The following is a 13,571-nucleotide window of genomic DNA, read 5'->3' as shown; positions in this document are numbered from 1 at the left end:
CTTTAAAATGCTAAAGTCAAGTAACACATTTTGAAAGTATTACCTTTTACTTGGTAGGCGAGCCATTCAGCCATCATTTGTACTGTTATAAAAGACTAATTAAAATTATTTTTTCTCAATTTTATTGTGTTTGTTTATAAATGCTTTAGTGGCAGAAAATTCAAATTTTATTTAATAAATCTTAACATTTTTATTTATCTTATTGTTCATTTTTGGTTAAGTTACATTAAGAAAACATCTTCCAATTCAAAATATTAAGTTGCTTGTTTTTTTCTTTATTGTTAACACATATTTTAATTACTTGATGTACTAGATTAGATATTGCCACCTAAGCACTGTTCCTCCCCCAGCATCAATAACTAATCTCATCTCTGTTATTGAACACTAATGTAAAATTATATCATTTTGTTTCCTACATAGTCAAAATTAGTTCATCAAAATAAATCTGAACTACAGTTATATCCATTTATGAATTAGTTATATCCATTATGATATATCCATTATGATATATATCCATTATGATATATCCATTATGATATATCATCCATTAGTTATATCCATTATTATGAATTAGTTATATCCATTTCAAATGGACTGACTAAGGAAAACCAAACTAGTTTATATTTTCTTTTTGGTAAGCCCTATTTCAAGATACCCTAAAAATCTCCAGAATGTTGACTATTTTTATAAAAACTTTTTTTGACACAGGCGTGTTTACTATTAAATTAATTAAATTGTGTCCTCAAATGCCTTTTTTTTTGTTCAACAGCAAATCTAATTTATTTTAAGAACGTGATATTAAAATCTTATCTTGCCACTTTCAGAACCTGCTGCCCCTTGGCTCATCCATAGAGTATGCAGAAATACAGCCACCTCATCCCTTACTTTTTAATAATTTATTTATATAAATATGTACTTTGAGAAGGATTAGAGGGGTAAACGATTTTATTTGTAGTTTTAATTAGCGATGTATATTTACAGATTAAAAAAAAACTGAGATGGAAAACTAAGACAGAATGAAAATTATTATTAATATAAATTGTAAGAAACACTAAATAGATATTTACTAATAGTTAAAATAAAAATTAATGAAAACTTACAACGGCCTCTTTCTTATAACAATATAAATAGCAGCTGCAGCAAGAACAACTAACAGCAATGTTAAAGGTATTAGAAGAGCAGCCATATTTCCAAGTGCAGGTACTCTGGCACACTGTATATAAATATCACAAAACTGTCCTCTGAATTCTGGGAAGCAGTTACAATACAAATCTCCATTTTTATCTTCTTCACAATAACCATTTTGACACTTGCATATACGTGGTGCATGTAATGGTGGCTCTGAAGCTGAAAAAATTAAAACAAATTAGCTGTGTGAATTATGATTTTTAATAACCATTCAACAATATGGTTATTAATATAACAACTGAAACACTATACACACATTATCATTACTTAGCTATTTATAACATTACAATCTAATAAAGAAAGATTCAGAAGAAATAAAGATAATTTTTTTATTTTTGTTAGATTAGCAGATCATCACATTTTATTATTACTACTTAAGAAACCCTCTATTTATAAAATTTTTTTTTTAACTCTCATTTATTTCTTTAATTGTAATAAATATTCACAGCTGCAATCAGCACATGTGGTCATTAGCCACTAGTAAGTACATCAAGAAATTAAATATCTGTGATAGAACTTAAACCTTATACTTAAATAATCTTCAGTTTCGATGAAACATCCCAGGTGTTGCAAAATCATCAGTTTGTAAAGGATAGAGTTTATATTATTTCATACTCTAATTTCATTATTACTTATCAAAGTTTAGATAGTGTAAACACACAGATGAGCAGTAGATCTAACTAGGATGTCTGAAGTAGTGATGGTACTGCTAATAGTACAGTGTAGGGAACAGTGTAATGTAGGTAAACATAAGAAGACTGTCTGTCTTCTTGCTACGTCATCTACAAAATCCTACAGATTGTCCAGCATCCATTTCTACCCTGTGCATCAACTGAGATCTCTAAATTTTGATGAGTAATAGTAATACTTACTGTTCATCCATTAGTATAAATACATTAATATTTTATATAAAATACTAATACATATATTACTGAAAGTAATAACTAGAAAGGAAAAACAATAAAAAAATTTAAAAAATGAAAGTAACAAAGTAATTAGAGGAAATTTAATCACTCCAATTTGCTACCCTTCCTTTCAATCTTTTTAATTCTTAAGCACTTTTGGTGGGTTAACAACCAGAAGTTATTTAACAACAAAATAATGCTGCATACTGTAGATTAACTAATATAGACATTAACGTGAGAAATACTGAGAAAATAATTTCAGAAGTAGATAAAACAATTTGGTAAGAAGTGACACATTAAGACAAAAAAAACTGTTTTTCTAAAGTGAAATTGAAATGAAAACTGTAAAGATGGATGTGTAGTTGTATTATTTATTACCTTTGTTAAAATTATAATACTGTTTTAATGTAAATCAGAAAAATACCTCAGTTTATTAAAAATAGGCTATTACACTGGAATTGTCATTCTTAATATACTGCTGATCTATTTAAAGGAAAGGATCCTCCCACCAATTTAATATAAACTAAAATATTTTATTTCTCATAACCATTGTTTTTACCTCTCATTCAGTTAAAAAATGTGAATTTTCTGCATCTTCATTATGCATTTAATAAATGAGTTCAATAATTTTTATTAATATCTTCTAAATTGCTATGTTTTGAATTTAACAGATTATTTAATATCTTTACTTATTACTAAATTACTTTCCAATATATTTAATATTTTAATGCATTTGCATTTTAACCAGTTATATTTTATTTTAACCAGTTAATTTTATTTTGTGATTTGTGTAGGTGATTTATGTAATTTATACAGACAAATGCTAATGTTTCCATTTTTATTCATCAAGTAGCACCCAACACATTCCTGTGTTATCTTTATAATAATATCTTGTACCAATTAGAAAAAAAAAATTTATTAACATTTCTGACCATGCATTAAAAATAGGTGAAAAATTATATAAGTAGTACTGAATAAGAATAAAAACTAATGTAAGACTAATTTATTTTTTCCTGCTTACAAAAATATTTAACATTTTATAAAACAATTGAAATTTTTTTCATTTTAGAATTAAATTTCTTAATGTTTTACAGATTAAAAAGATATTAAACATAAAATTTCACAACGGCAGTTTTCGTTAAATGTTTAACAAAATTATGATTATAAAAACAAAGATAAGTGTCCTGAAAAGGTTGTCATAAAATTAAAAATGAAATAAGTAGAAATATATTATTATAGGAAACAATTAAAATAAAAATTCTTACGAGCATCACAATGAATGTCTGATAGAAGTAGACTGTTCTGTGTATTAGGACAACTGCATCTATGACCACCAGGTACAATCAAACATAAATGGGTACATGGACTATTAAAACACGGGTCACTCAGTGAAGTATTGTAATGATTTCTGTGGTATACTGTAAAAAAAGAAAAGTTATATTCAATCGTTAACTACAGATATAACTATTTTTTAAGTAATATTTAATAAGCCAGAGATTTAAGTCCATTTAGTTTATCAATTCTTGTTGCTTATTATCAATAATAACATATCATCAGTTGTTAGTTAGCATTGTTGGTTCTATGGTTGTAAAACCAGCAGCATATATTTCTCAAAATTTTGATTAACCAACAAGACATACTATTTACATGTAAAAAAATATTGAGTGAATATAATTAATGTTATTGAAAATACATTACTGAGCAGAAAATAATTGTCTTGTTATCAAAATTCAACCATTTAATAATTTTTCACTGCGATGTGGCAGTGAAAACAATAATAAAGCTTACTGTTAATGTTTAATTTATTTAATTGTATGATCATTACTGTCTTAAAAAATAAAAAAAATAAAAAAATAAAAATTAACAGGAAACTTAATGAGTTCAGCTGCTTGACATTTTGATTATAGTTTCTTCCAAATAAAAACAACATAAGGCTGTATAATTTTTCAACTTATCTTTTATGTATTAAAACTGCTCATCAATTAATAAAAAAAATTTAAGCAACTGTAATGACAAACAGAAGCAAATTACATAAAAAAATTTCTAAAAAAAAACTTTCTTTAAAACAGATTAACTTTTTTTAAAAGCACTTTATGTGCAATTTTGTTTTGTTTATAATTATAATCGACCATCAAATGCTCATAAAGTGCATGCTCTGCCTGACCATTTGCAGAAAACGAAAGTAAATATCAATTGGCAGCAGGTTATAAATTATACTCACTACTTGCTTAATTGTACTCACTCACTATTGAGTAATTATTTTTATATTTTTAGAAATGAAAATACTACTATTCTGTAAATAATCACTATTATACTCTATAAAATTCCCTGGTCAACATTTATAAATATCTAAAGACAAACAACACAGATTTTTTTTTGATAAGATATTAACATGTTTAATAATATTCTTACTTTTAACACCTGTAGGATTAATAAGGTTTCTAACTAATACAACTGCTAGACCTCGACCAAATTTATCCTGTTAAACTACTTCTCCTAGGTCTCTATTTGTTCAGTACAAGTTGTTTTCAAACACATCTAACGACAATGGATGATGAAGTTTTTCTGTAATAAAAATGTTTAAATAAATTATAAATAAAAACACACGTTTAAATAAAATTGCATACTGATAAAATTAAAATTAAAAATTTACAAGACTTTTACACTAAAAATTTCATTTTATAATACAAACCTTTTCTTAAATATAATAAAAGTGTTAATATACAAAATCTTAATCTAATTATGATATAACTTAATAAATATTAAAATTTAAATAGAATTAAGTACACATTAAATAAATTATAATTAAAAAAGAAAAAACTATTTTAAATACCTCCACGAAGGATAGTAGCTCTATTTGATCCATCTTGTCTAATCACTTCAATGTTGTTTAGTTTAGTATCAACCCAATATAATGAATGATCACGGGCATAATCAATAGTAAGTCCAGAAGGATGACGTATCTGTTCAGTTACAAGAGGTTTACGTTTAGAACCATCCATCCAAGCAATTTCTATCTTTGGTGAAATTCCAGCATCGGCCCAGAACATTTTACCATTTTGTGGATCTACTGCTACTGATGTTGGGAAATCTAAACCTGTTTAAAACAGCAATTATTATTATTTAGTAAATATATGTTTATAAAAATATGAATTTGATTCAAACAATCTACCAAACATTCTTTTTATAAAATAGCATTTTAATATTAGACTGCACTACATTTTAATTGTGTTCCAGTTGTTTCCGAAGAGAGTTTCCCAGTCATCTGCTGGGCCACTCTGTTCCTAGCTCTGCTGGGTTTTATTGGAAGTTATCTTTTAGACCCTCTAAACTTTATAACGCAACACAGTCATCAGCCTCTTTCAGGATGCCACTGATGCAAATGTCTCGCAGATTTTTCCATCATGTATTTAGACATATCGCCTTTGTATGGTCTCTTCCAACTATGACCACCTACCGTAACTCACAACTCGCTACTACCAAATTAACCAATTTGCAGAAATGTGATCCATGTGTCTTCTTCTAACACTGAAGGTTTCACACAAAAACTCTTCTTATAGTTATAAGAAGAGTTTTAACAAACTTCAGTTAGATTATGCACTCAAATCATTATTTGACTGAGTCTTTAAACACCAAAAATACTATCTTCATACCAACAAAACTAAGTGTTGTTCGCAACTACAACAATTTTGTCCTCAATTTAGTTTATTCAAAGTCCTCTTGATTTACTTAAAAATCAAGAAACAGATATACAAATCTAATAGGCCTCTAATGAAAATATCCTATTTCTCTCTGTTCTGGTCCACTTTCAGAAGCGAGGTCAATGCCTGTACCCTCCCACATCGCAGCACCATCACATGGTTCTCCACACATCCATTTTCATCCTAACAGCAAATATCTCAGCTAATCGGGTCTCAATGCCAAAATGCCTATCTTGTAACTACCCAGGCGGTTCCTAGCCACCCGGGTTGCTATTCTATCTATAGCATCAGACCCCCCCCCCTGCAATCCTCCCCAGGGCTCAGAATCTAAGACAGCCAGCAACTATGCCATTCCCTTTCGGTTTTCCAATTAATTTGCAGATAAATAAACAAGACATAAATAACACACATCATGAATGGTCTTACACTCCAAATAAAAGCCTAAATTAATCAAGCTAAATCTGGCCAACCTACCTCAAAGAGCACCATGTCCAGAAAGAAACTGTGTAATATGCCAATTGGGGGAAATCCACCTAACTACCTATGTGCTTTTCACATTAGTAAAACTACCATCTGTACAACAGCCATCGAATGATTCAGTCCACCTGACGTGCCATAATGTAAACCTTGGTTGTCTATTTCTTTCATGTGCCCAGAGATAAGTTGACCTATCTTCTTAGCATCAATGTTATTGGTGCTAAATTACAAGGATATCAATGAGTTTAGTACCAGAAATAACAAGGACCACCTCTTGAGAGACAGCCCTATAGGCACTAATCACAGATAACAGGAGATGCTGGGCTCTCAACGAAATATTCCTATAATATTTTTACCTCATTTGATGAGCCCAGATAGGGGCAGCATACAGCATTACACCTTCGCGTACATTCTAATATAGAACATGCATGGTTCTGAAATTATGCTCCCAGTCAGGGTGAACGGCTCTCTTCACACCAAAGAAAGCAGAACAAGCATTTTTGGAAGCATATTTAAAGTGCTTCTTGAATCAAGGATAACACCTAGATACTTCTACAGGAGGATATACCTAATTTGATGACCTGCCAGTGATAGACGAGGCCGTTGTGTAACAGATAGTCTGCTCTGGAGGGAGTATCTAGCAAGATCGAACTGCCCTGAATTAAATCTCATTCCTCAAATCTCCTTTAACTAACAAAAGGTCATCATCACTTATTTAGAGCAATGTGCTCTTTACATCCTTTTAACCCATTTCTTATGCCACAAATGTTTTTTTTTAAAGAATTTCTTGTATAACATGTATAAAAAATGTTCAAGGTTATGAATTACTATATAAAATACAAAAGAAAAGATCAAAAATTTAAAAAAAATTAATTTTATTAAAAAAAATTATTTGGACACATAGAAATAAAATCTTATAGCTTGTAAATACGGATTAAATTGATGTAATCATGAAAGTAAATCCCAAAAAATTGTTTATTTTTTATTCTGAACTTCTGAATTTTTACAATAAATATTAATGAATGAAGATTTCAGTAGCAATTTTAATCTGAAGGCTTGAAAAATTTCAGTTTTTAACAACGTAGATTCAATACGAAGATTTTAGTAGCAATTTTAATCTGAAGAGTTGAAAAATTACAATTTTTAACAACGTAGATTCAACACAGATTTTAGTAGGAATTTTAATGTAAACGCTTGAAAAAAAATCACACAATTTTTAACAATGTAGATTCGATAAAATATTTAATAATTTTAATCAATTTGCAGATAAAATTTGTAGATAAACTTATCAGAATTTTGATTTATAACTTGTAAATTATCATCGATGTTAACCCATAAAACTGTTTATTTTTGATTTTATAACTTATGAATCTTTACTATTAATTTTCACCATCAACGAAGATTTCAGTAGAAATTTTGATCTGAAGGATTAAAAAACATTACAACTTTTAACAACGTACATTCAACACAAAGATTTCAGTAGCAATTTTGATGTAAAAGCTTGAAAAATCACATAATTTTTAACAATGTAGATTCCATAAAAGATTTAATAATTTTGATCAATTTGCAGATAACATTTGTAGATAAACTTATTTGAATTTTGATTTATACTTCAGATTTTGTTGTCATTTAAAAATATTTTATACTTTTAATTTTTTGGCGAACTTGAGTAAAATTTTATATGAACGACGAACCAGCAGGATGACTAGTAAATAGATGAGTAATGTTCTTATTACACCGCAGATAGCTTCCACCAATAATTTAAGGAGTAGTAATAAAAGAATGAATTTCAAAATCTTGAACATTTTTTAAGAAATCAAATATAAGATTGTAGCTGTTACAATTAATAAAATTTCTGTTTTATTTACTTATTAATCTTCTTTGTTGTCTTTTTCTTTTATATTATATTAAAGCGTATTCTTTTCTTCACTTGCAGACAGATAAAACAATTATCTCTCTTTAGGTTGAAGTAAAAGTGATATTAGTGTTTTAATATAAAAATTAAAAGTGGTATAATATGTTGCTTAGCGATTAAATTAACAATGATACATTTTTTATTATATATATATATATACACAATTTTTTTTCGGTACCTCTTAATCCGTTTTCTAAACCTCTTAACCTGTTTTCTAAACAGAATGAAACAAGCTACCAACATCTTATTAACAAAATAGAGATATAAAACAAAGAAGTCAAATAGGAGCAAGAAAAATAATTTGTATAAATTTCACAGGTAAAATTATATTTTATGTTATTCTCAAAGTGGGCAATAATGTCCCTTTGTGGGCACTGGAGGCCTTCAAGGGGGGGGTGGTAGAAGTTCCACAGAAAATTCAGAGTGTTCAGGCGGTCTAGGAAGGCAATGGCTGATTAAAAAAAAGTTAAAATTATGTTTTCTGATATTCCAAACTAAAATGTAAAGTAAAATATAAATTTCAACTCAGAAATATATGCTACATTTAAAAGCAGTAACTGCAATTACCGTTTTAAAGAACAAATCTTAAAAACAACAACTGCAATTATTATTTTTAACACACGGTAAGTTTAAAAATGTTGGAGGTGCGCTAGAAAATTTTTGATTCTCAATTGAGAGGTGGACGAAAATGTTTAAGAATCAATGTTTTATGTAATGAAACAGATGATTTAAAAATAACGATATTATGACAAAGAATCGGATCAAAATTAATATTATAAAAACAAAACTAGAGGACGGAAGACAATAAACCAATGAATTTCTACATAGAGGAGGAAAATTTAATTTTGAGGTACGACAGATATTACAGATAATGCTAACAGAAGGTTTCAAAGGTGAAAATAAAATAAAATTCAGATAGCAATTAAATGCTACTCCAATTTTAATGCAATTTAAGTCAAAAAAGCATTCATTTAAGAGGGAAAAAACACATTTATTATCTAATAAGATGAAGTTTCAACCAAAGAAGACTCTTTTAGGAACGTTAATTTATGTTTGTCCTGCAGTTCATTCTGAATAAAAAACATTCAAATTTATAAAAATTACTAAGATACACTAGAAAAATTTTAACGTTGCAATAAAGAAGATTAGAAAATGTTACGGAGGACAGACAAAATAAAAAATACTAGACTGAAACTCCTTTTTGTAATTTCTTCTTCTCCTTACTTGAAGTAATAATCAGAAATAATGAGAACAGAAACTTAAGAATCAAAAAAATTGTGAATATCAGCCAACTGATGAGACTGAATTATGAGAAAAGAACTACTGATCAAAACACTGAAACAGATTAGTAGAAGGCACAAAGGAGACAAAAGAGAAAACCACAAATAATTTATAGGAAATGGAAATAAAAGCTAAAAGATTTAATTGGAACCAGAAAAGAATAGAAACGGATCAGCGAAGGGCAGATAATTTATTTTTTTTACAAATAATTACAGATGAAGGTAACAAGCATTAGCCCAAATATACCAACTTAACATTAAACGAATAAATCTCTGTAATGTACTTATAGAAAAAAAAAAATACACATAAAAACTAATAGATAAAAAATGGATTAAGAAAATAAATGAAAATATAAAAATAAAAAATAAAAATGTCAGGATGGTCCACTTGAAGAAAACAAACAATTAGCAACACCAATTCTTCTAAACATTCATGTCAATACTTAAACAAACTATCATTAAACAGATTAATATTCCTCATAGGCTCACAATACTGAATAATTAAAGAACAAATTTTAATGAGAAATTGGCACACTGCAAGGTACAGGTCTATGAATAAAAAACGAAAAACATCTACATCTAATTAACTTAGGCACAAAAAATAATAAATTTTCCAAAATAGACTAACAGTTGATTATTTTATTATTCCTACATCAGGTTATTAATAATTTAATAACCTTATGTAGGATTAATAATTGCAATTGTTCATGTGTAAATTTAAGAAACCTGATGTTTATCATTACAAGTGACTAAAAACATAGAAATAAAACAACTATTTCCCAACTACTTGGGGAATGCCAGAAGGTAACACAACTATCAGACACCATGTTTGAATAACTTAAATGAAGAGTATCAGAAACTTGCCTCAAAAAGACACAATCTAATTTTCTCCTACACAGAACTGTGGACATACTGTTACTTTCAGAATAAAATTTTTGCCAACCAATAAAACCTGACAGATCACTCTGTACCATACATGGATGTTGCAGAAGAATTGTTTCGAATGACCTTCTTTTAACCAAATCACCTAACTCAAACTGAACAATGTAAACATCTTGAGAATTTATCTGTCCAAACTTAACCATGCGATGAATTAAAATACATCTCAACTGCTCTCAAACAACAACCACAGTCCTTACTATTGCCTGAGTGCTTGCAATTCTTGCACAAGTAAGAGCCTCAGACTTTTTAGGACACCTTTCTTCACACTTGTGAGAATCATCACTACAATGCACACAGAGTGAAGTGCATTGACATAATTTAGCCCTTTGACAAAATCTACAACACTTAAAACATCTCTGAGCATCAATGTATTCCTTGACTCTCCATGAAAAGAGATGCATAAACAACAACAAGAGAGAGTGGCGACAAACTTTTTAAATAGAGTATACCCAAATTTGAATACACGATGATACCTTTGGGCATCATGTCTACCAGTTTTGAACAAAAACTTGCATTCAGATTTGAATGTCACCTCAACCAAGTCTGTGATTTGCTCCCGTATAAGACACAACTTCCTCAGACAGGCAACAATCTATATCATAGGCAATGACTCAAGGCCTGATCAACCTTTTCTGATCTACCTTGACCTCCAACTATTTACTAACGATAGATTCTGAAACGAATAACCGCCTGTCATCCGCTATGACAACCAGACCTTTCCTACTGTCCTTTATGTTCATAATTTTTTAATTTGACCTCTTATCCTGAAGAGCAGCCTAAATTTCCTCTAAAATTTCTTTAACTGTTTTTGTGGAGCCCTCTTTCCTGTTTAGGAAGATGACCTCTGGCTGCTTACGGGCTGAGCTAGCCTCCTGCTTGCCTTTAAGCACCTCAGTGTAGCGTTTCTGCTCCGTCCTAATAGGCACAGGTCCTGATACAAAGACGAAAACTGCCTCTTAACCTCCTTAACTTCAGTTGGCTTAGAGGTAAGTGCCTCAAATCTATTCACCAAAGCAGAGAACATTGTCTTAAACTCATTAAGCCGTGGGATCACTTATATCTGCGAACTGCTGCAGAGGCGCTTCATTTTATTTTTATATTTGCTGTTATCAACTGCTACAGTTGTTTTTATGAGGCTTTATACAATACAAAACAAAAAAGCCATAACAGGAGCCAAACCTTAACCCAAAATATCATTACTGGTATCTCAACCAACCGAATCATAATGGCTGACAAAATGCCATTAAATGCCAGCAATATGCAATTTATTAAGCATCCGAAGGGAAATATGATCCAACATAGTTTGACTTGTAGTGATCTATGGAAACCAGTTAATGTTGATTTATCAGGTCCAATGTTACTGAAAACCAAACACCAACTTCTTACTATGGATAAAAATATTACATTTACACCTGACCAATTAAAACTAAATACACAAGCACACACACACACAACCACAGAGAGAGAGAGAGAGAGAGAGAGAGAGAGAGAGAGAGAGAGAGAGTGAGAGAAATAAAGAATTATGGAATTCAATAAAAATTTGAACATCAAGAAGAATTACTTTTAACTCATCAGAATCAATAAGTGATCTTCTGTAACGTCCATCATGCTTAGAAACCATAACTCGTCCTTTTGGTTTTGGCCCAGACCGATCAGTCTCTGTCCAGTATAAGTTTACAGCTACCCAGTTAACTGCTACACTTGTTGGTTTGGCATTTCCTGTTAGCAATTCAAAAGTGTATTAAAAATGTTAAATTCATCAATGAAGTAGTAATAAGTATGCATTAAAATAAGTTCAATAAAGTATGCTCCTCTTTTTAAACTACCTTATTTAAATTGAGGAATGTTTGTTTATGTGACATTTATAAAAGAAATATATTGAGGTATCAAATCATAGATAAAAGGAAAAATTAAAAAAAGAGATAAATAAATGTTAAAAGACGTACCTTTTAATGAAAGCGCTTGAGGGTATCCAATCTTTACTTCACCAGAAAGTGCATTCACCATGTATGATCGTTTTATTTTTCTACACCATTTCAGTTTTTGGATCAAAATCAATTGCTTCAATATGTTTTTCTTGTGCTATTACATCAAATTCATTTCTTTTACTTACATCATATGCCCTTATCTCTGGTCCGTTTGCAAATATCACATTTACCTAAAATAAAACAAATTATAAACATATATTAAAAATATACATAAAATTTTTAAATACAAAAAATAAAATAAAAAAATCCATTAATTGTATGTAATTTATATAAAGGTGATATTAAAATATGGAAACTGTTTCATATTTCAAAAGTGAGGGAAACTAGGAGGTAGAAACAAATGCGAATCTACAGAGTTTTTTTTTTCTTTTTCCCCTATTCTCCCCGACCGGATATCCATTTAAGTATACTCAGTCGGGGAGAGTGCCCTTCTACTCAAAGGGGGCGTCCCCCACCCACCACCGGCTTTACATCCGGCACAGCAGGTTGGCCCCCGCGGTCTTGGATCTTTTGTATGATATAATTGTATGTCCCCAAACCGGGGCCGCGTATAATATCATTGATGTTGTTGCAGCAGTTATTAATTTCCTAGTTTCTATTTTTGGGGTTCCATGGTTCTGGAAGAGTCCTCTCAGAGCTTTGACCATTGGAGTGACCCTACTACATATCATATCGATGTGTCTGCTAAATCTCAAATTTTGGCTGATCGTGTATTTTCCCTTTAAAAATACACACAGTAATACAGTTGAGTATGTAAAATGTAAAAATACAGCAGGAAGGTAAAAATAAATTATGATTTCATTTAGTCACAAGTACTACTAGATGGTAATCATAGTGTAAATGAAAAAATGACAATATTAACAAATAAATTGCATTATAATCTCTGTGAAAACATATCCTTTATAAAATCAAACTTATGACTAGCAGTAGCAAATAAATTATCATGAAAATGGCTAATGTACAATTTAATAGCATCTTAAAGTATTTATTATACAGAGACTTAAAATGTTTTTTTAATACCTACTTTAAAAGATGTGTCCTGGAAAATTTTTAATGACTGGTTTTTGGAAATTGCTGGTGTTAAAAGCTGCTTTTTAGCTGGCTGATGAGCTTTCCATCCAGCTGCAAGAAATCGGCGTCAAACAGTTGTTACGTGTAAATCTGTACTAATAGCA

General features: G+C 29.7%; 1 protein-coding gene across 1 annotated transcript; it reads right to left on the bottom strand.

The window, feature by feature from the left end:
• Positions 1–1,104: 1,104 nt before the first annotated feature.
• LOC142326584 (low-density lipoprotein receptor-like) lies at positions 1,105–12,415 on the bottom strand. The gene is made up of 7 exons (XM_075369169.1): positions 12,355–12,415; positions 11,970–12,127; positions 9,920–9,959; positions 4,927–5,190; positions 4,506–4,658; positions 3,359–3,511; positions 1,105–1,347 (listed from the first exon to the last, which is right to left on the bottom strand). The coding sequence occupies exons 1-5, from the start codon at positions 12,413–12,415 to the stop codon at positions 4,606–4,608; spliced, it is 576 nt and encodes a 191-aa protein (XP_075225284.1). The 3' UTR covers positions 1,105–1,347; positions 3,359–3,511; positions 4,506–4,605.
• Between the last annotated feature and the right edge of the window lie 1,156 nt (positions 12,416–13,571).

This window comes from Lycorma delicatula, chromosome 6 (assembly GCF_047948215.1).
Source record: "Lycorma delicatula isolate Av1 chromosome 6, ASM4794821v1, whole genome shotgun sequence".
NCBI classification, from domain to species: Eukaryota; Metazoa; Arthropoda; class Insecta; order Hemiptera; family Fulgoridae; genus Lycorma; species Lycorma delicatula.
Note: the sequence above shows the minus strand (reverse complement) of the source record. Positions and strands in the feature narration are given on the sequence as shown.